This window comes from Cnephaeus nilssonii, assembly GCF_951640355.1.
Source record: "Cnephaeus nilssonii genome assembly, chromosome: 5".
NCBI classification, from domain to species: domain Eukaryota; kingdom Metazoa; phylum Chordata; class Mammalia; order Chiroptera; family Vespertilionidae; genus Cnephaeus; species Cnephaeus nilssonii.
In genome coordinates, this window is record NC_137076.1 from 90,729,260 (window position 1) to 90,753,096 (window position 23,837).

Here is a 23,837-nt window from a genome sequence, read left to right on the forward strand (position 1 = left end):
CCACTGTCCTAAAATGTCAGATTAAGTAAATAATTTTAAGCACCTGCAAAAAGCTCACATTTCCCAGTACTCTCATATATTAGAGTGGACCCTCAAAAAAATAAAACCATCAAATAGGTAAAACAAAAATTATGTTGTGTCTCTCTTTTTTTAATGAGGAAATTGATATCAGAAAGACAACCGTCTCACTTAAGGCTATGTGTCAGTGAGTCGCAGAGCAGAGCAGCCAGGTCGACATCCTGGCCCAGTTCTGCCCTTGACCAGTCCTGTGGAGCTCCAGTAACACCCCAACCTCAGTCAATGGGAAAGAAGCTAAAACACTGCTGCTTTACACAAACTACCTCCCCTCTCTGCACCTGAGTTTCTTATCTATAAAATGAGGTCAGTGAATTTAGCATCTCCTGCAATGTGTGTGTCCTAAACACACAGGTCCCTATTGATGCCCACGGATCCACAGGCAATTAATTTTAGAAATACTCTACTTCTTCCTCCTGGAAATTCTAGGTGCATAGTGGTTTTTTTAATGTTCTGGGAAGACCTGCCCAAAAGTAATGTGTTTAAATTTGTGTTTCCCCAACATTTATTTTCATTTTATACTTATTAGCATCTTCCCGGAAATAATGTCCCATGAAAAAAATCTTGGAAATGATCAGTGAACTAAGATGATGTGGTTCTGTGATTATTCCAGTCCACAGTCCATTCTATTAACTCACACCAGGGGGCATCCAACAAATCCATTCAATTCCTGTTACCACTTTCAAAGCTGGTCATCTTCCACCTCCCTTTTGGGTAACTTGTGCTCAGTCCCTCATTTCCATTACTTTTCTCTCCCATTCCTTTTCCATTAATCACAGGTTATAGAGGAAAGAATAGATATCTTCTCCCTTGAATAGGCTTAGATGTGTTTGTAAAAATTATCAAGATGTATACAGTGGGTGTTTAGAATAAGAAACCAGAATTACTATAAAATTTATGCCTGACTCCACAGTGCTTTACGAGAAGTTTCTTTCTATAAGTGAGAACCTAAGTCATTCTGAAGCCAGGCTTTTTATTCCACTTAAAGCATCTTCTCAATAGTCCAAGCCAATGAGAGTAACCAGAGGAAATCTCTACACCACACCAGCCAGCGGCTGAGAGGGGCCCTCATCTCCCGGCATCTGTCACCGGCCTGACATCTGGGTTGCTGCACAGCATCAATAGAGAAAGCCCTACATCTCAAACACTTTCAAAAGTGAATGCTGTGCACCTGTCCACAGAACCTTTTGGGTTTCCAGGGTCTCTTCATCTCAGGCCAACAAAGCAGTGGATTTTATTGCCCAGATGCCAAGGCTGCTGCCATTCGGGAGAGGTAGGAAAGGCAGAAGAGCAAGGCTGGTGGGTCCATGTGCAAGATGCCTCAGAACAAGCATTGCTTGAAACCCTCTATGTTTATCTACATGCTGGATTTACATTTTAAAAAGTGAATTATTTGTGTATTTCTTAGCAGTCTTCCTGGGGGGGAAAAAATAGTAGTGGTGAGACTTTTCTTTCCCTTTGCCAGGCCTTTACTCACATAATTCCCTCCTCCTCAAATGTGTTCTGTGCCAGAATCCTACTCTGTCAAAATTCTACTCCTCCTTCAGTGCCTAATTTATATGTCACATCTTCAGTGCCAAATTTATATGTCACCTCCTTGGCAATAAAGCCCCTGGTCTCCCCAGCCAGAATTAACCCCTCCCTGGTCTCCTGCAGCATTTTGTATTTCTTGGATAGCACATACCCAGTCTATTTTATAGACTTAAAGGTGTATATGTCTGTGTGTGAGAGTCTCTCCCACTAGTTTATAATTCCTTGAATGTAGGGACCATAGCCTGCTTACAGCTTACAGCCTAGGGCTTTCAAATTAATGTTTATTGAATTAAACTTCCTTCACCACCTTGTTAGCCAGGACTATCTTGTTGCAGGTAAAAGAAACCCAACTCAAACTTTACTAGGCAAACAGAAAGACTGGTTCATGTTCTCGGGAACAAATAGAATATATTGGCACATGATACCAGGGAGTCCAGCATGACCCCTGAATGCAGGGTAATCCAACTTATTTCATCATGAATCAGCTTCTGCATCTCCCACTCTGCCTCTCAGAGCTAATGCTCACTGAACCGACGTGGGTCCTATGCCATCCTTAAATGAGTCATTCTAGCCAGAGGATATGGTCAAACCCATGTTGTGTAACTGTGTGATCAGCCACACGTGAACCAGAAAGACTGCAAGTGGGACAGGAGTGGTTCTTCTAGCACAGGAAGGAGGCTTGGCTGCCAGACAGGCAAAACAACAGGTATCACAACATCCCCTTCTAGCAGGGTTAGGAAGATGTCCTAACAATTAGAACTGTCAAACAATAGGATAACCTCTCCCGTAAGACATTGAGCTGATCATCCATCTGTCAGAAATATTTTATAGAGAATGGGAGGGGTTGGACTTCTAAGGTTCTTTCTAACTCATATCCTTTAAGACCCAAAAGAATATTCACAGTGAAGAAAGAATCAAAAGAACAGCGTGCTGTTCAGCTCAACTGCATTTTTTTTTCTTTTTCTTCCGTTTTTGTTTTTGCTTTTGTTTTGTTTTTTTTTGTGTGTGTGTGTTATTTTTGTTTTGTTTTTCTTTTTTCAGAGAGCAGACGTGGCCGTGGCCCCTTTAACTATCACCTTGGTCCGGGAAGAAGTGATAGACTTCTCCAAGCCATTTATGAGTTTGGGGATCTCCATCATGATAAAAAAGCCACAGAAGTCCAAGCCAGGGGTTTTCTCCTTCCTCGATCCTTTGGCTTATGAAATTTGGATGTGCATTGTGTTTGCCTACATTGGAGTGAGTGTTGTCCTTTTCCTGGTCAGCCGCTTCAGCCCCTATGAATGGCACAGTGAAGAGTTTGAGGAAGGGCGGGACCAGACAACCAGTGACCAATCCAATGAGTTTGGAATATTCAACAGCTTGTGGTTCTCCCTGGGAGCCTTCATGCAGCAAGGATGTGACATCTCCCCCAGGTCAGTCAGCTCTTTTCAGCCTCTTTGCTCACTGTTATATTTTTCTTGGTAAAAGCAAAATGCTGAAAAATCAAGGGTTAGGAATTATTTGCAAACTTCTTTGTACTCAGTGTTTCAACTATGCCTTACCATCATCCGTCCGTTGCATGCTGTGGCTTATTTGGATGCATCCTGCCAGTTCTGTCTTCTATTTGGCTGATGTGCTCTATCAAGATTAATAGGCATAATCACAAATGTGATGTAGCTGAAAGGTACAGAGAAAGGATGGGGGGAGGCAATATGGTACAACTAACATATATTGAGCACCTACCATTTGCCAAGCAAGAATTTGAGTTCTCTATTTGCATTTATCTCATTGAATCCTCACAGAAGCATAAGTTGGGGCTCTCATGATTTCTCTTTTTGTGATTGAGGGACCACAGAAATGCTGAATATCTTGCCAGGGTTAAACAGCTAGCAGTTAGGTGAGTTGAGATTCAGACCGCCATCCTGTACTTCTTCTGAATGGTGAAGGATCAGTGGACTATGTATGAGTGGGCACTAGCATGCTCTTTGTGACCCTAAGCAAGTCACCTGACCTTTGGTACCTTCATCTTTAAGAGAAAAGCTCTTTTTCTTGGTTCTGAAAAAGAGCTTGGAAATAATTTAGTTCTGATGGAAATGTAAAATTGTTTCTGGTGGTTTAAAAATGAGGGTGCTCAGGGCTGCCTCTTAATTTGTATCAAGAGTATTAGGGTGAGCATATCAGTGAGGTTCCAGCCCAACACAAGGAATCAGAGTAGCTTCATTTTTGTCTATTTTATATATTGGACTTGTGAATAAGATTTCTTTTGTAAAAGGATTCTGAAGCTAAGACAAAGGAAGAAGGAAGGAGAGAGAAATTTTAAAACCACCAATCTAGATCAATTCCCACATTTATTCACCTCCTGTCTTTGTGTGTAATGTTCTTTCCAATACATTCTAAAGTATTTGTGCCACAAATCTCCTCCAACTTACTGATAAATAAGCACTGACCATATTTCCTTTTACAGTGGCATAATGTCTATGAACTCTTTCTCCAGAAGGCAGCCCCTTATAGATTACCAAGTTCCTACAGTATGCAGGGAGGCATGGCTAAGAATTTGGTGACCGTGGGTAAATTTGCACACACTCTTTTTCTATATATATATAAAGGCCTCATGAGCATGCGCTGGAGACATCTGTACCACAGATACAATTATTTTGCATTTGAGTGTTGATGAGGACCAATATTCCTAAGTGGCAATGGAATAAAATCTTTCTAAGGAGCTTCCCGCAGGACTCACTTTGCCTGCTGTATAATTTAGATTGTCTCATTATTCACCATTATAATTTTGTTTTTCTTTAAATAAGAAGACAGCCGGGGGTGGGGGAGGGTGTGTGGGAGAGGAGGTGTGAGACTAGATACTTGGCCAATACTGGCAAACACATGGTGAAGAGTAGATAGAACCAAGCAGGGGAAGGGCTTACTTAAAAATAAACCAGGCCAGTGGATAAACAGTGAGAAGAAATGGTTTTTATGTATTTGGTATAATGTAGAGCCATCAAAACATGCCTGTGTCTCAAAAGACCCAGGGGCTTGTTTTTTCTCCATTATTTCCTTCCTCGGTAGGCATCTTACCTCTTAATGGCACCTTTGTGGGCTGGCCTCAGACTCCTCACCTTTCCTCCAGAGGTCTCAGTTGGTGGCCAACAGCTGAGTCCTCTGCCAGGCATGTTTTTCATGTTTTGATCTTCACAGAGTCTGGCAATGGTTGCCCAAAATTAAGTGGCCTCTTTAGCTGATCCACACATTCCCCACTTTACTGCAGCCCCCATCTTTCTGTTTTCATTACTTACTCAGCTGGCCCCTGTAAGGGTACCTGAGTGTGTGACCTCTGCCTACAAGAGGACTTTGTTTCCAGGGCAGCTGAGGGTTCCACTAGGGTATCTTAGGAATGGACAGAAGTGAAGATGAGACTGAACAGGAATGTACCCAGCCTCCTTCCTCACAATCTTGAATACAACAATTACACTCTATGCCTCTGTTTTTTTCCACTGGTAAAATGGAAATAAGAGTTTCTACCTTAAGTACGGTTGTGAAGTTTAAGAGATTAATACAGATAGACTCCATAACACAGTATCCAGCCAGCACAAAGGAAGCATATAAAACAGATGCTGCTTTTTATTATTTTATCCATTTTATATATTAGACTTCTGCTAAACTTCACTAGTAGACAGTGTGCTTACACAGCTTTGAAAGCCACTGGACTTCTCCGTTCTGGGGAAGTCGAGGGTCAAAAGAAAAACAGCCAGCGGTTCCCTCCAGACCAGCAATGCCTGGATTTCTGAGGCTCTTCCTCACAGGAAATGAGAGAAAAGATTTATCATTTTGGATTAAAGAGTCTGACAGACACAAGAGTAAACCTAATAAAATAAGGAGTTTTATCTCCCTGAGGTGGACTCATTTTTATGTAGCCTACCCTGGCCACTTCCAGAGCTTAGGGGCCTGTAAAAACCCCCTCAGAGTCAGAATATACATTACAATGTTTCTTGGAAATACATGCTAAAGAGAGATGGCATCTTGCTAGGGCCAGACAAAAGGATACTTTGACAGTGATCTGGGCCAGGGACCAAGCAGACAACTGTAAACACAAATGGAAGCTTATGTTTTATACACATTTCCTGATGAATTAAACAGATTTTGTGATATGCATAACACCACGTTCGACACTTTGGGTGCTATGGTGGAAGGCATTTTTAAGGAACGTGTATATATCAAACACCCTTTCCAATGAGTTTCAATTAATCCTTCTTGTTATTTACTGAAAGAATAGACCTTAAATCCTCACAAATTTAAAATTTGGGAAACTAAGTTTCTTCAGAATTGTATCTGCATTCATATGTATGACACTCTATCTTTTTTTAACCTCTTCAAAATTCATGTTAAGATCTATTGACCAATGCCAACAAAATATGGCCAAATGTGATTGTCTGCACATCACAGAATAACCTGACGAGAGTAATGCGAACAGATAGAGTTCTGTTTCTCACATAAGAAAAGTGGTGGTAGACAGTGGCTCTTACTTAACTCAGTGGCATCAGGGTCAGCTGTTCTGTGACTCTTTTCTTCATGTTTGCAAGATGGCAGCTCCCAGATCCTGTGTCCATATTTAAGAAGGGAAAGAAGGGTTGCCAGCCATTTCTATCTCTTTGGATCAGGAAATAAAAGCATAACAGAATATCCCCCACCCCAAGCAGACATCTTCCCCTATCTCATTAGTCAGAACAGTGGCCCATGATCACTTCTAATGGCAAGGGAGGTGAGGAGGCAAGAAGTTGGGTGTTCTAGCCTCTAGAGTAGAAGGAGTGGAAATGGAGGTTGGAGAGTCAATCAGCAGCATTGTCTAAAGTATCTAAAGTCAGTGTTTTCTGTACCCGCGCCATGAATAGATAAAATAACCTGTAATTAGCACATTGAAGGACCGTGCCAACAGATGCTACTGAAATGCTTTAAAGACTCTTCCCTCCCCCTTATAAATTTTTATATAAAAATTGTGTTCTGTGTAACCTATTTTAACATTCAAAGTTAAAATTCACTCTAGTTGTGATCACAGATAAAAATGCCATCCATGAATTGACTTGTAGGCCTGCTTCTTGTGACCAAAGATCTATTTTTAAAACATATATCAGATTCCTTTTTTATAGAGAGGAACATTTTGAGAAGGGCTATATGAGAGACAAAAAATCATCACAGTCAAAATTTATCTTCAGTTCCCTCAACTTTCCTTTCTGGACATTTTCTCCTATTTGTGGCCAGTGTCATCCATTTATTCTACAGACGTTACTGATCATCTATGGCATGGAGGGCATGGTACCAGGTGCTAAGGATATGAACATATATTGATGATGGAGCATAAGGGTGGGAGTCTTTGCTTCAAGGAACTGGCAGTATAGTGGTATGAACAGACATTAAACAAGCAATTGGGAATGTATAAATTGTGATGTACTATGAATAAAATGAACCTCCTATAGCAATAGGTAATAAGGAAAGTGGGATTAAAGGGGACTTACTTAGGATGTTCTGAGAAGGTTTATAGGAGGAGCTGATAGGTAAGAGGGAGCTAGGCTTATTAGAACTGAGAGACATAATAATCATGTGTAAAGGCCCTCAGGTGGAAAAGAGCTTAGTGCTTTCCACTAAGGGTAACCAGTGTGCATGACTTGTAGTAAATGAAAAGAATTAGGGTTTGAGATAACATTATAGAAGTAGGTAGAGGCAAGATCACGTAGGGCCTCATGGCCATAGTACAGATTTGGAGTTTTACTCTAAATACAATGAAAAGGTATTGGAGAGTTTTAAGCAAGGGAAGAATTGATTTACATGCTAAAATACCACTCTGAGGAGCTATGATGAAAATGAATTAGAGCAGAGAATAGCCAAGAGTGGAAGCAGAGAGGCCAAGCAAGATGCTTTCCTGGGCGTCTGGGGGAAATTATAGTGAAGAAAATTATTATAGTTGTGTAGGTTACTTTGAAACTAGAATGAATAGCACTTGCTGTTGGATTGGATATATGAAGGTGAGGAGAGGGAAGAGTCCATGGTAAATCCAAAAGGTAGGGAGCATTTGAAAAACATGGAACTGTAGGTCTAGAGACCTTTAGCGGATCATTAGGATGGGTGGGATCACTAGGATGATCTCGGTTATCCATCCCATATTACAGATGAGAAAACATACCCAAGAGGAGAAAAGGATCTTCTCTAAAGGGGATTGAAATAATAATTCTGGCCTCAATGCCCAGTGCAGAGCAGTCTTGATCCAAGGCTTCATTGCCTGCAGTGAGCTAAAAGTGAGCCTCTTCAGCTCTTTATTCGCACAGCTTCCACACCCCATTGGCTTTTCCATGGGGTCAGTACTTTCCTGGGTTGAGGTGACCTTAGTAAGGAGAATGAGAGGGATTTGGAAGGTCTTAGAGAAACAGAGGAAAAATGGAAATTAGACTTCAAATTTCAGAACCCTCTTTTATTCTTGATTTTAAATTGTATCAGAATGTATGATAATTACTAGTATCTCCACCTAGTGAAGATAATTACTGTCAGTGAGAAGTCTCAAGCGGGGGAGTGATGGCAATTTTGAGATCTCTGGGAACACTATACTACAAGCCCCCAGCTAATGGACTTGTGGAGGGCCCTGCAACTAACTGATTCACCATGGGAACAGGGTGGCCAATAAGCAGAGCCCAAACATACAACACTAGAATAGCCCGACCTTTGCATTCACACACAAATTCCATAGCAACCAAAAGCTTCAGCATTAACAGGTGAGGAGAAACCTGTCCTCCCTCCCCATCTCTCCCTCCTTCCTTTTCAGAGATAGCCAAGCAAATCTCCTCCTCTTCCTTACCTTGACATGGCTTGAGTGGTACAGGAGAAAGGGATGCTGAGAGTAAATACAGGGTGTCCCCCCAAAATGTATATACCCTTTACAGCTGATAGCTTAATTAATGTTTCTTTTCAGATTTAACCCATTGGAATTAATAATTATTCAAAGTGTGTATATATTTTTGGGGACATCCTGTATTCATAAAAGTAGCCTGAAATTATAAAGTATTTCGCCTATAGAAAACATAAGCCTCATTTAGGATATAAATTCATTGCTGCAAGGAACAGTGTCACAAGAATTTGTGGAAAATAATGATGCAAGTAATCGGTGATAGATGCTTTTAGTCTTGGGACTGGGTATGGGAGTGTCTGCTGGGATCCCAGAGTCAGAATCTGGGCTGTCTGTCAGACTGCATGTTTCCAGGCTCTGCCCCAGATGTGCAGGTTTGGAAATGCTGCAGTTGAAGAGAGGAATACATATGTTTCACAAGTCCTCTTCCTTCCCCAGGATAGATGGACATTAACATTTGAAAGTCACTGAACTAGGATGTTGTCCAGGGAAGTCAGTTTTGAGGTACAGGAAGAAAGATCCACGAGTCAACCAGGAAGAGTGCCAACTAACAGCCATGAACACTAAACCCAAGGTCTGCCTTGCCTGCATGGCCCTGTGGTATGGTACTTGCTACGTGTGCGAGGCCATGGGCACATAGGAGGTAACAGTGGCCATTGAAGGTGGAGGCCTTGCCAGTGATCCTGCCTCCTCATACCAGGAGGAGCTCACAAAGGGATTCACCAAAGTACATTCCCCTGGATGTGTTACCCTAGACATTTCAAGCGACACCAACGCAGAGGGATTGGCACAGGGAAGGGGAGTCTGCCATCGTGGCAGGTGTGATCCATGCATGGACAGCCCTGAGGGACTCCAGCTCAATGCCTCCTTCCTTTACAACTTTAATCTTCTGCTACATGAGGCCCAGAGCCAGGCTCTGATACTGAGCAGTTTCACAGACCATTCAAAAGCACAATAGCCCAAGTTTCAAAAGCTCCAAAGGCCCCATGGGAGTGTTAAAATGAATGCAGTGACAGGAGGATAAAGGCTTCTCAGGATACACAACTGAAAAACATTTCCTGCATCTCAGCCAGCAGTTCTGGCCATCAGCAAGGGGGAAGTCAAATTGCTTGCTCTCTCTGGATTGCTCTGGAATTCTGAGATTTGAATAGTTTCATTGAAGGAGAGACTTTTTTCCCCTCTAAAATCACAATAGGCAAATTTTCAGAAAGTGTTTCATAGAGCTGAAAGGGATGATTAGGACCCTTTATTCACTCATCAAATGTTTATTTATGTGGCCAGCATGGTTCAAGGTGCTCTGGGAGACATCAATGAACAAAGCAGACAAAAATCCATGCCCTTCTAGAACTTACCTTCTGGTGAGAGGAGGCAGGCAATAAACAAAACAAAATGTAATTAACACCTCATCCCAATTTGATAAGTGAAGATTCTAGCTTATAGGGAGGGAAGGAACTTTGCAAAGCTCACATGGGTAATTAGTGTAAGTTCAGTAACACAAGAATGGAGGTCAGCTGGAGGCTGTGATGAACTGGGACACCTATGTGTCAGCTCAAGAGGGCCACTCCCACTCAGTTCTAGACAGTCTTTGTCATGGGAACTCTGCACCGATGAAACAAAAGCCTCCCTAGATTCAGCTTGTGGGGCACTAATTGGAGACCCCTGGAAGAATGGTTGGAACTATAAAAACACCACTGTATCTTTAATGCATTCAGACACACATGAAATCCTATTTACATTTTTTTATTAATTCCCTTCTCCCATCTTCCCTCTGTTTTTGGTTCCAATAAAATCTGATTGCTAACTTTTTCTTTTCTTTCACATGTCTTGGAAAGTCCAGGCCATGGATGGGGGCTGCACTGGAATAAAAATGGTCCCCATGTCTCTATACCCAGAAAAGCCTGCCCATGGCTACATCTTGCTAGGTCCCACATTTTCCTGGAGAGAACCCCCTGTTTCTTCTTAAACCCTCTCTGGAAATGCAGCATCTGAGATCAAGAGAGCCAATAGTTCATCTGAAAAGAAGTACAAAATTCTATATAGTGAAAAATGAAAGCATAATTAATTAAATTATGGAGAATGTTTTAGGAGCCTGGTGGTTTTAAATATGAGTTAGGTACATCATCCAACTGTGACAAATGAATACTTGTACCCTAGCTATGTTTAAGGGAGATAATAGGTGAAATAAGCCCAAGGTACCTAGCAGGAAATGGCGTCAAGCACACAAACACAGATATTATAGACCTGGGTAATGACAGTCACTGTGATTATCTAGTGGCTTAAGGAGGCACAGTAGCTGCTGGGAGTGAAATGAAGAGTCCTACCCAAGGGGGGGAACAGGTGCATTGTTGTCACAGAGGGTGGGCTGAAGAGGTTAGAGGAGGAGCTTAGAATGAAGCTCAATCTCAGTCTACCAATAGCCCTCTGGGAGAGTCACTTACTAGGTGTACCGGTTAATAATGTGGATTTTTTTCAGTAGATGGAGTTACACATATGTTGATATATATGCGATTTGATATATATGCTATTTTGTTGTATTGACAACAAGTTTCAAAACTTCATATGTCAAATTTTCTGAAGGTGTTAACATCATAGATATTTACACTTAAAATGTCAAATTTCGTGCCAAAAAAAGAGCATTTGCAGTAAGTTTTAATTCATTACTTTATTTTGAAGAAAAGTGCTGCTGAATACTTTGGGAAGCTTATGGTGAACATGCTCCATCTCAAGATACTTGTAAATGCTGGTTTAAACACTTTAAAAGTGATGATTTCAATGTGAAAGACAAAGAATGTCCAGGTCAACCGAAAAAGTTTGAAGACCAACAATTACAAGCATTATTAAATGAAGATGCATGTCAAACTCAAAAAACAACTTGCAGAAAGATTAAACATTGCTCAGCAAACAATTTCTGATCGTTTACAAGCAATGGTAATGATTTTGAAGGAAGGAAAATGGGTGCCACATCAACTGAACGAAAGACAAATGGAAAACCGAAAAGTAATCAGTAAAATGCTTCAATGGCATGAAAGAAAGTCTTTTTTGCATTGAACTGTGACTGGCGATGAAAAATAGATTTATTTTGAGAATCCCAAATGCACAAAATCATGGGTTGATCCAAGTCAACCATCAACATCGACTGCAAGGCCAAATCGCTTTGGAAAGAAGACAATGCTCTGCGTTTGATGGGATCAAGAAGGTGTGGTGTATTATGAGCTTCCAAAACCAGGTAAAACTGTTAATACTGATCACTACCGACATCAAATAATCAATATGAACCATGCTTTGATCGTGAAACCACCAGAATGTGCCAGAAGACTCGGCAAAGTAATTTTGCTTCATGATGACACACCATCACACACTTCAAAACCAGTTAAAGACACGTTAAAAGATCTTGCCTGGGAAGTATTAACCCACCCGTTGTATTCACCAGACCTTGCTCCTTCAGATTACCACTTGTTCCAAACGATGGCACACGCACTTTCTGAGCAGCACTTCAAAACGAAAGAAGAAGTGGAAAATTGGGTCTCTGAATGGTTTGCCTCAAAACAAGAAAAGTTCTGTTGGGACAGTATCCACAAATTACCTGAAAGATGGGGAAAATGTGTAGCTAGAGATGGACATTACTTTGAATAAAGCACTTTTGATGTTTCTCTTGAAATTATCATATTTTCTTTTATTATGAAATCTGCATTATTAACCAATACATCTAGTATCTGTCTCACTTCCCCCCCTCCCCACCCGGCCCCGCCTTCGAACTTGGAGCAAAACAGTTGCTTGTATGTCCCAGCCTCTATCTAAGGCTTGTCTCCCTTTAATTTGCAGGTTCAGTCAAGGCTCTAGCCAAATCAAGTTGAGCTTCATTCTGTTTCCCAAGCCCCGTGCTACTTGTGTGCCCTGTCATTGTCTTTGCTTGGACTGACCTTTCCTATTGTTCCTGCTCAAGTCCTTCCCCTTTTGCAAATGCTGCTTTTCAACCCCAATTACTCATCTGAAGCTGTTTTACAGTAATGGTTATACCTTGAACTCTGGAATAGGACTACCCATGATTGAATCCCAGGGCTACCACTTACTAGCTGTGTGAACATGGGAAAATAGCTTCTCTGTACCTCAGTTTCTTCTTCTGGAAAATGGGGATGATAATAGGAAGACCTACTTCAAAAGGATATTTTGAATATTAAATGGAAATTCATAGAAAGCTTTTCCATTGCATAGGGCTTACATGAACAGCAAATACTGTTGACATTGGTGTTGCTGTTGCCATTGTCATCTGAACCTATGTCCATCTTATATCTTCAACCTTCCACTGTTGTTCCCATATCTGTTTCTTATCAAGACACAGACTGGCAAACTTACCTCTGCAACTCATTTAAAACATGATATAGGTTGTTGTGTATTCTAATTATTCAACACATGTTTGCTGAATGGATATGTGCACTTTTGAAGACCATGTCATATTTTTCATTTAAAGGAGAGAAAGCAACCTAATGGATAGAATTTCTGGCTGTCACTAACAAGGTGTGTCACCTGATGCAACTCAGTCCTGCTCTTTGAATGAATTTGGAGGAAAAGGTAGAATTGAAGAAAAGGAAGTTAAATAGACCCAGATAAAAAAAAAAAAGTTCCCTATCATCCTAATGTTACCAGTTACCCCACTCTTCAGGAATTCTCTAATTGTCTCTTTTTTGGGAAAATAATAGCAATAATTGCTTTCATTTGTTGCACCTACTATATGTCACACACTCTGGTAAGTGTTAGATCATATCACTTTTAATCATCATGACAGCACTGCCCCAGCACATCAAAACCATTTTACAGATGAGAAACCTGAGGCTCAGAATGACTACTCCCTTATCCATGGTGTCCCAGCCGAGATGGGATTAAGTGTGTCTGCTTGATTCTAACACCCAAGATTTATTCTTTTTTAATACATATATATATTTCAGAGAGGAAGTGAGAGGAGGAGAGAGATAGAAACATCAATGATGAGAGAGAATCACTGATTGGCTGCCTCCTGCATGTGCCTTACTGGGGATCGAGCTGGGCATGTGCCCTGACCAGGAATCAAACCATGACCTTCTGGTTTACAGGTCAATGCTCAACCACTGAGCAACACTGGCCAGACCTATGATTATTCTTGACAAGCCACTGTCTTCCATGACAAGATATCTTCTGAAGGTCCCTGAGGGCTCCTTGTGAAGTTTTGAATTCATGAAGAAAAAAAAAGCACCCCTAACTTTTTTTAATAGACCTTTTTTACTTTAGATTGTTTTCCATTATTCTTCACAGTATCTTTGGCTTTAAAACCCATCTCTAAGGAAGGAAAGGTAAGCAGACAGATTGTATTCAACCCCCACCAGATGTAAATACAGTGTGGCCAGCTGGGGCAAGGAAGGTGATGAAACACAGACAAGAGCAAAGATATAACTGGTGTCACTTTGAAGAGAGAAACCTGTGGTTTCAGCTGGGAGGTGACTGTGAGTGTATGGTGGGTTCCATAGTCAGAGCCAATAGCTGGAGAGGGCATGTTTTTAACTATAGCACTTTAAGTATGAATGAGGTGGGGGTGGAAAGAAAAAAAGTTTCACAAATGGCCTAAATATTGTGGATATAAGAAACAGCTGGAATCTACACATTTATCTTATAGAAAGGGATCCTATAGAAAGGGCTATGCAGATATGACAAGGTGTATGTATAAGGATGTTCATTTCACTGTTGTTTTAAAAAGCTGGAAGTAGCCCACTGTCCATCAGTAGAAGTCAGAGGAAAGAAGTAACAGTTCATCATCCAATGAAATACAAAGTAGCTGCTAAGGAGGACGAATAGGATGCCTGTGCTGCTTTGTAAAGAGCTTCAGGGTGACACAGCAGGGAAATAAAGGGTTCTGGTCCCAAAGAATAGGCTCTTTTCCCTGCACCATGCTGCCTCTCTGAAACATAGGGAACTAGGGGGATGTGCAAGCAAGGGCTAAATTCTGTGGTGTGTAGAGTTGGCGTCAGAGTTTTTCTTAGAAGGGAAAAACGCGTGTGAGCTGCAGCTAAAAGAGACTTCTGGGAAGCATTGTACTGTGGCTTGAAAGAAGAGATAAGATTTTCCACAAAAGCAAAGAAAAGTAAAGAGGGAAATCTCTGGTGGGGATCACCCTGAGCAAAGGCACTGAAGCAGGCAGGTGGTAAGCCAGGGGACCTGTCAATCAAAGTCTTCCCTAGGTGCTCATGAGCCAAAGGTTCAGAACTCAAAATGTTTAATGACACAATACCATGACTTTGGGGGCCATATAACCTGTTGTAAGGCCATGAGCGTGTCCACCAAGAAACACACAGAATTGAAAATGGGCTATGTTGGGCTAGTTCTTCAGTTGCCACCAGAAAATAACTCCTAAGTCCCTATGGAGTATCTTTATTGATTGGTGTTAAGGCTTGATCAACCATTGATGGAAGCACGTCAGCCAGGGTCTAATTTCTGGAATTCAGAAGGTCCTGGCTGGATGCTCAAGGAGTCCCAGACACTGCTGCTGCCGGGTTATTTATCTCCTAAGCAGTAGGTAGAAGGGGCTGTCAGGCAGAAAGATGCCTTCCCACCTGTGGAATTCTGGCTGTGCACTCACCTGGTATTTATCTTCTCTTTCATGTCCTAGTCTCTATGTGGGTACCCATTCTGGGGATGGGGAGAGAGAATGAAAAGGCATTTATTTTGTTCTGTTTCTGGTTAGTGTGGTTATGTATTTCTACAGATAAAAGAGAAGATTATGGAGTCAAATGCTTTAATTGAGTACCGTCTAAGATTCTAAACCTTGTGTTAAGCACAGTGCTAAGCATTATGGCAGATGCAATGAAGAAATATGAGTTCAGACCTCTGACTTTGCAAGTCAATAGGGAAACCAAGATATACAAGAGAAAAGGTAGATAATAAAGTAGAATGTGTACCTGAATAATTCCAAAATGTAGGATTTATAGTCAATTGATAGAGAAGAGAGGAGAGAAAGATCTGAGGACTAAAATGATCTGAGATGGCTTACTACAAAAAGAGACTTGGCTGATTCTAAGAAATAAAGATAGACTCATGGAAGAAACTCCAGGTAAGATGGTCAAAAGCGGTGGGGGGGGGGGGGGGGGGGCGGGCGGGGATGGGACCAGCAAAAAAGGGGAGATAACAGTGTTTTGAGACCAAATAGCCCATTATTCAGACAGACCTGGATTTGGATCTTAGTCCACCAGTTAACTAGCTGTATGACTTGAGCTAGTAACTCTCCTGCCAAGCCTGTTTCCTCAACTTTAAAAAGGGAGCAAGAGGCCATTAATACCAATATTGCAGGATTTTTATAAGAATACATGAGCAAAAGGAGGCTAAAGTATGTTGCCCAGTACCGAATACTATATAGCAGGGGTTTCAAAAATTACAATTTTCTTTCCCTTAATTTGTGTTATTAATCACTTTGCTTCCTTTCCACTTCATCGCTGACCTCTCACCAATCATTTATTCCTGCTAAGCTTTCTAAGACTCACTGATGTATATCTACTTATCTGGCTATGCTCCAGCCAGAGGGAAGTCTGAAGGCTGCTCACAGGAAAAGTGAAATGCTGCCAGGTACAGTGTTATGACTCGAGGATATTGGCAGCATTTTTCACCCCATCCCAGGGTTATTCCTCAGCTCAAGCCTGGACAGACCTGGGTCTGAGCTCCTGCCTGGTTTCCTAGCATAACTCGTCTCCTGGGGAATGACCCTACCTTGCCAAGCCACACTGTCCACCAATCCCCTCTTGATCTCCTGAGCATTTGGTTTTGTTTCTCAGTGGTCAGCATTATGGTGGTTTCCTCTGCATTCCAGGGTGACAGACATTGGTTTTGCAGGACTTGTAAAGATTCAGGACTTTTCCACAGAGTAGTTAAGACCATGTTCTCTGGAGTTCAATCTGGGCTTCATTCTTCCTCTTAATTGCTGTGTGATGCTGAGCAACTGGCTTTGCAATCCAGCACCTCTGTTACTACTCCTGCATAACAAGCCACCCCAAATTTTTAGCATACAACAGCCATTTTATTATGCTCATGGATTCCAGGAGTCAGGAAACTTGAAAAGGGGTGTAGCAACATGGCTTGTCCCTGCTTAAAGATGTCTGGGACTTCAGATGCAGCAACTGAAGGGCTGTGGATGGCTTGACAACTGGGGAATGGGATCATCTGAAGGCTCACTTACTCACATGGCTGGCTGTTGAGGCTGTTTTCCTTAACACCTACACGTGCCTTCTCTATGCCCTGTTTGAGCTTCCTCACAGCATGGTGACCAAGTTCCAAGAACAAGTATTCAAAGAGAAGCAGGCAGAGATATATTATCTTTTATGGCCTACCCAGCCATATCAAGAGGGAAGGAACATAGATTCTACCATTCAGTATACAACCTGCCACATTTTACATATAAAATGAAGATAATACTTTTTGAATCATTGTAAATATTAAATGGGATTAGATATTTAAAGTACTTAGCATGGTGTCTTACATGCAATAAGTGCTCAATAAAAGGTATGTAATCTTTCTGTCTCTCTCTCTTTTCTTATAAATATATATATATATATGTATATATACAGAGAGTTATAGATATATATACTAGTAGATATATAGATATACAGATATATAGATATTGTCAGTTAATAGCTAGTACTTATTAATATACAATGTAGTCAGGGTTTCTTAATATTTTGTATCCATAATAGACACTGGTAATTATTTAAGTTAATGACTCTATATATTAGATCCTCAATGGCATAACGCCTTAAAAATCAGGTAGTTTCTTGTCTAATGACCTCATTTTATAATTTGGGAAACCAAGGTCAAGAGAGTTCACACTCAGTGAGTTAAGTTAGCATTGAACATTTTATAATCCAACCTTGGATAAAGCATTTTTTGTTGCAAATAACCAAAGTGACCCTTAACAAACAATGAGAAATTTTTCAAAAGATTGATGTTTAGATTTCAAAACCTTTCAGAATATGTAGGGCCTTGTACTTCATTATAATCCCTGGAGGCAAATGAAGAGACAGGAGGAATATAAGAGCTTGGTGTGTTCTCACTTTGCAGGTCTGAACAAAGAGATGAGTGAGGTCATTGCCTATGTGTTTTTGAGACTGTACATATTGTTCCTGCTCCCCACAACCAAAGGTCCCCTCATTTAGGTAGTATTTTCTCAGCGAATCAGCAAAGCAGAACAATTAGTTAGCAAAATTGAGTTGCTGTACCTAGGCATCTCCACACTAAGAAGTTAAACCAAGGGAAACAGAACAAAAGGGGCATGGTTTGTTTTTCCTCAGCAGGGCTGTGTAGGGAGCCTGGCTGGACAAGAACAGGAGTCAGAGAGATGACTGGCCAAGTGACCTTGGGCAAATCATTTTCCTTCTCAGATCTTAGATTTCACAATCTGAATGATCTGACATGCTACCATGGAATGTTTTTACTGAGCCCCTTTGATCAGTTCTCTTCTTAGTTTGTAGAGAATACACAGAAATAAGAAACATCAGGTCTTTGTTTTCATGATGTTTATAGTTTTTAACTGAAGAAATAAGACACAAGGAACAGTGAACTTACCAAACTCAGGTGTATCCTGGGCCCCCAGTGCCATCCATAGGTGATCCAAAATGGAGAGATAGGTACTGGTAGATCAATCTTCATCTATCCACCTGGCTGGAGAAGGAAAAAGGGCAGACACATTGTTAAGCCAGAAGCAAATTCATCAGGCCAATGGCTCTTACATTTCACTGTATCTGCTGCCTCAAAACTCAAGGGAGAAAGGAAAATTTTCATACTTATATAGGGAAGATTTGTTGTAGGTGGCAGGAACAGCACCAGAAATTAGACCCAAGTGGTCAGACCAGACCTGGGTTCAGCAACTTCGCACCCAGGGCTTTCTGCCCTGGTGATCTTCGGTACCTGGCCCATCATCCTTGCTAATGTTTATCTAACTGCCTACCACAGACTTATAGTTTTGTGGGGTTTTTTAGAATTCAACCTCTGTTTTAATCATGCTGATTAAATTTGATATAACATTCTGAGCAAAGGCAGATTTTAATTGGAGAAAGGTTTTCCTCATATCTTCTCCCTTTGACACACAACAGATTTTTTAAATTTTGAGGCATGACAAATAAATTAGTGCACAATCATAAATATACAGCCCAATTAATTTTTATAAAGTGAAAACACCTGTGGAGTCAGAACTCAAATTAAGAAATACAGCAGGTCCTCAAATAATATTTTGTTTACTATCATGTTGTTATAACATTAGTGAGGTGCTGTAGAAAACTTAACTCTTGCTTATATCAAGTAGCCGATGATAAAACTGGTTTCATTTATGTGTTATTTCATTTACAGTCACAAGGCATAGAGATAATGCTCCAGAGAATAGCAGTTTTGCACCTTATTTTATACATTACAATAAAAAAAGAAGATGTAAGTGGGTTACCTGAAATTCACTGGTGATAGTTTAGGGAGGTGGAAGAAAGCAAAGCAGGGGAAACCTCTGGGATTGGATGAAAAGTATATCTTTTACAGGATAGTGGTTAACAATTAACATGATAAAAATAACAATGAGAGGATTTGTAGTCTCTGCTCTGGTGCACTGGTTGTGCCCTGAGTGGTCTGGGAAAAGGGAAGTTATCCTGACATTCCAAAGGTGTGTTATCTTAGATGCAAAAGACTATAGACAGGCTCAGTTAAGGTAAAGACTGGCTTTTGTCAGGGAGGGTTCTAGCCTAGTATCTTGACTGCCTTCCTAAACTACCTTTTTTTTTTTATATGAGAATATTTATTTATTTATTTTTATTATTATTTTTTAATTTCTTTATTGATTAAGGTATCACATATTTGTCCTCATCCCCCCATTCCCATCCCACACCCCTCCCCACGCATGCCCCCACCCCCCTGTTGTCCTTAACCACTGGTTAGGCTCATATGCATGCACACAAGTCCTTTGGTTGATCTCTCCCCTTTATCCCCACCCTCCCCTACCCTCCCTCGGAGGCCCGACAGTCTGATCCATGCCTAACTACTTTTAGTTAAAATGTTTTAATTTCAGACCATCGTTTGTGGTTACTTTAGGTCTCTAGGTTTGCAAGGCCGCCATGCAGGCCTTCCCTGAATTGTCAGGTTAGCATGCGGCCCCTTTTCATCCACACTATCAATGCCATTCAGGCATCCTCTCTTGCCCCTTCTCCATATAAGAGTAACCACTACTCTGATATCTGACAACATAGATACTTTTACTGAATTTCATAAATGGAAACATAAAGTATGTATTCTTTTGTGTCTCGCTCTTTTTGCTCAGTATTATGTTGTGAGATTTATTTACATTATCACATATAGCTCTAGCCCATTAATTCTTAGTGTTGTATAGTATTTCATTTTGTGGCTGTACCATAATTTATTTATCCACAAATAAATCCAGAAGTGTGACTATCTTTGCAGATAAACATTTGGGTTTGTTACCAGTATAAGGCAATTACAAATAATTCTTCTATAAATATTCTTGTAAAACTCTTTTGATGAATATGTGAATTTTTGTTCTAAAAGAGAAATTCCTATGTCACCTTATTTATAATTTCCTGCTGTAGATTCTTTAAAACTGTTTATAAATAAATTTACAAATAAATTTCAGTTTATAAATAGATGTATTTTCAAACTGAAAACAAATTTACACTCTCATCAGCAATATATATGAGTTATAGTTACTCCACATTTTCCTTTTTTATTTTAGCAAGTGGGTGAGTTATAATACCATTTTATGGTTTTAATTTGCATTTACCTTATGACTAGAACCTTTTTCATGTTCATTAACTATTTGTATAGCCTCTTTTATAAAATACCTTTGTAAGTCTTTTGCCTATTTTTCTATTGGGTTACCTGTTTTTTTCTAAGTATCATGCAAGCATTCTTTATATATCACTGATATATAAAGCCCTTTTCAGATGTCTGAATTATAAATATCTTCTATTCCATGCTTGTATTTTCACTATCTTGGCAGTATTGTATGATGAACAGAAATATATAATTTTAATGCAGTCCATTTAGTAAGATTTTTTTTCCTTTATGACTAGCACTCTTTGTGTTTTGCTTAAAAAATATTTGCCTATCTCAAAGTCACAAAGATACTCTTCTGTGATTTATTCTGAAATTTTACCTTTCACTTTTAGATCTGTCATATAGACATGAGCAAGATAGAGGGTCAAGATGATGATTATCGGTGTTGTTGTTATACATGGCTAGTCCATGTGCAACTAGCACCATTTATTAAGAAAGCCACTCCTCCTGGCCACTGTTGCTCAGTGGTTGAGCATTGACCTATGAACCAGGACGTCATGGTTAAATCCCTGGTCAGAGCACATGCTGGGGTTGTGGGCTTGATCCCCAGTAAGACACATGCAGGAGGCAGCCAATCAATGATTTTCTCACATCATTTATGTTTCTATCTCTCTCTCCCTTTTCCTTCCTCTCTAAAATCAATATATATATATATATATATATATATATATATATATATATATATTTTTTTTTTTTTAAAAAGAAAGCCATCCTTTTTCTTGACTACATGCCCCCTTTTCATACATCAGGTCACTAAATGCATATTGGTCTGTCTTGGGACTGTTGATTCTGTTCTATTGATATACTTGTCTATTCTTGCCCCGTACCACTCCATCTTAATTAGTATAGCTTTAGAATAAGTCTTGGTAACTAGTAACTAGGTGTGTGTGAAGCCTGCTCATAGGTAATGAAACAGGCTGGATGATTCTAATGGGGTTGGAGTGTGTAGAAGGGATTCTATTTACACAGAGACTGGTACGAGATCACATCTGCAGTGTTTTCTGAATATGACATAGTATGATTCTGGAGCACCAGTGGTTGTGGTTTCCTCAAAGGCTAGAACAAATAAATAGCTGAGAGCCTATCAGTGATTTTCCGGACCATATTTCAAAACATCTAAAAGTGATGGGTAAAGCTGAGGACACTTTTGGGTAGAAAAGGTATCCTTTAGCATTCAAACATGGAACAACACAAAACTCAAGAGCTGGCAGAGAAAGGCAGATTGGAATTAATTCTCTTTCATTTAAATTAACCTAAAAGAAGAAATTGCATGTCACATGACATAGAAGGTAGTGAGGAACAAGAAGAAATTCGTTGTGCATTCAAAACATGGTGGCTTTTATTGACTCTTAGTTTCAACTCAATGTGTGGAGAAAGCTGTGGATTGCATTGTCACACCATAAGAGAGATGAACAAGTAAAAAGGGTAAATTTTTTTAAGGTAGCATGTTTTATGCCAGTAGAGTCTAAGACTATTACTAAGTAATGAATTGCTGGGGCAGTTAAGCAGGGGTATTGACTGAGTCATGAATCACCCATCTTTCTGCACATGATAAAAATAAATATAACTCTCACAAAAAGCAAACTCATCCATGGCCTTGAACCAAAGAGCAAAAACTGTTCTGTGCAAAATTTGGTTCCGTTTCATCTTGTGAATTTTCCACCCCTGTTTATGTCAACCATGGTGAAATGCTATGGCTTTGAAAAGATAAAATAAGCAATATTCCCCTTCTGTCATCGCAAAACAAAACCCTGCACACTCAATAAATCAAAACTGTACTGGCAAAAATCAAACAATTCAATCATTTGCTGAAACCTCTAAAACACTCACATTTGTTTCAGTACTTCTGTAAACAATTCAATTAATCAGTTTTACCAAACCTATGTATATGTTAGGACCTACAGTGGACTCAGGACAGGGCAAAGTTCTTTAAAGTCTGGCTTCTACTTTTCTAGTCCCATCTGTATTTCTCTATCTCTATGTCTCTGTCTCTACCTCTTCTATATCCTGGCCTCTCTTATGTTGTTGCATTCCAACCTCCTGGACTCTCTTTGAATTTCACCTCCCTGTCCCTTTGCCTGGAGAGTCTATCCCACCCCATCTCATTCTCCACAGACCAGCTCAAATATCACTCTCTTTGTGGAGTCTCTCCTGCTCTCCTCTACTTCACCTGCTAGGACAGCTCTTGCCTCAGAAACCATATATAAATATATATAAATATATAAATATATATATATATATATATATATATATATATATATATATATATATATATATTTCCCCTTAGGGTATTGTCTGTGATTATATAATTCCTCTCTTTTCTTCCCAACTAGAATGTGAGCTCCCTAAGAGCAGAACCCAATTTTTACTCATCTCTATATCCATTTCCACTAGAGGGCCTGGTACAGAGCAGTCCCTCCCTAATATTGCATATGCCACTCATGGAGGTCCAGAGGTGTTATGAAGGTCCCCGATAAGAAAACAAAAACATTTGCTGGGATGCCTTGTGCCCTGCCACGCACAGGGTGAACAATAGAGCAGAAGCTGAGGGAATCCACGACATAATCAGAGCAACAAAGTGGATCCAGTTGCAGGCACCAGGACCATGGAGAGCTCCCCGTGAGTTCCCTGACTCTGGATCCTGTTATCTGAACTCACCTCTAGTTCTTTTACTTGTCAGACCAATGAAATTTAGTGGAACATATATTTGAGCCACTGATATAAACCATGTAAATTACTGTAGAAATCTTACATTGTCTTACTGCTACTTCATTACCTGATAAAGAGCAGACAACAGAGTGTTTATTCATATGACACCAAATTATTCATTTTCTGTAATGGTCAATTAAAATAAAGTGATAATAAAAATGGACTTTACTCTGTGATAGAGCCATTCCAGGAAAGCTATATGAACAATTGAGTTCAAGCTAATTAAATTTGGATCTAACTGCATCGTGGGAGTATGGTATTTAAGTAAATCTGCTCTTTGATAAGGGTCTCCTTTGTACCTCTTGTACCACTTTTGATTTTCAGGGGTCACAGTGCCTGTATGAAGGGATTCATAAGAATCTGGAAAGACAAATGTTTTACAGCATTTCCCTTTGCCATGTTACCGCTCTCAAGGGAAATCAAGTGAATGAAGCAGATTTGAGTTGCTTTTAAAGACTCAAGAAGTGTTATTCCTCCGTAGCAAATGGAACATTAAACTAAGACCTGATGGGCCTATGACCACTTCAGTAGCCACCAGATTACCACAGTTGCTAATCATTGGGTCCTTTGGGTCAGCCTCTTCATTGGGGCAATTGTAGTTAAATCAGATTCATTTCCCTGTAATTTCATTATTTTTTAATAGTCGAATGAGAGAAGAAAAACAATTGCCATTTCAATTATTTTTTCAACTATTAAAATCCTCCTTATCATAGAGTATTTTATATAAATTTGGCCCCAAATTGTTTATCTAATCACATACTAATTTTGAAAAATATATATACAAAGATTCTCCAATAATGAATATCATTAGCCCACAACA

The 23,837-nt window shown here is 40.0% G+C and overlaps 1 protein-coding gene across 4 annotated transcripts in view; it reads left to right on the plus strand.

The window, feature by feature from the left end:
* Positions 1–23,837, plus strand: part of GRIA1 (glutamate ionotropic receptor AMPA type subunit 1) — a gene marked incomplete at both ends in the record, with an annotated part of 282,453 nt that overhangs the window by 197,632 nt on the left and 60,984 nt on the right. For all 4 annotated transcript variants that reach the window (XM_079773354.1, XM_079773353.1, XM_079773355.1 and 1 more), the window contains one exon: positions 2,650–3,020. In XM_079773354.1, coding sequence (XP_079629480.1) covers positions 2,650–3,020 — 371 coding nt within the window. The remainder of the gene's footprint in view (positions 1–2,649; positions 3,021–23,837) is intronic.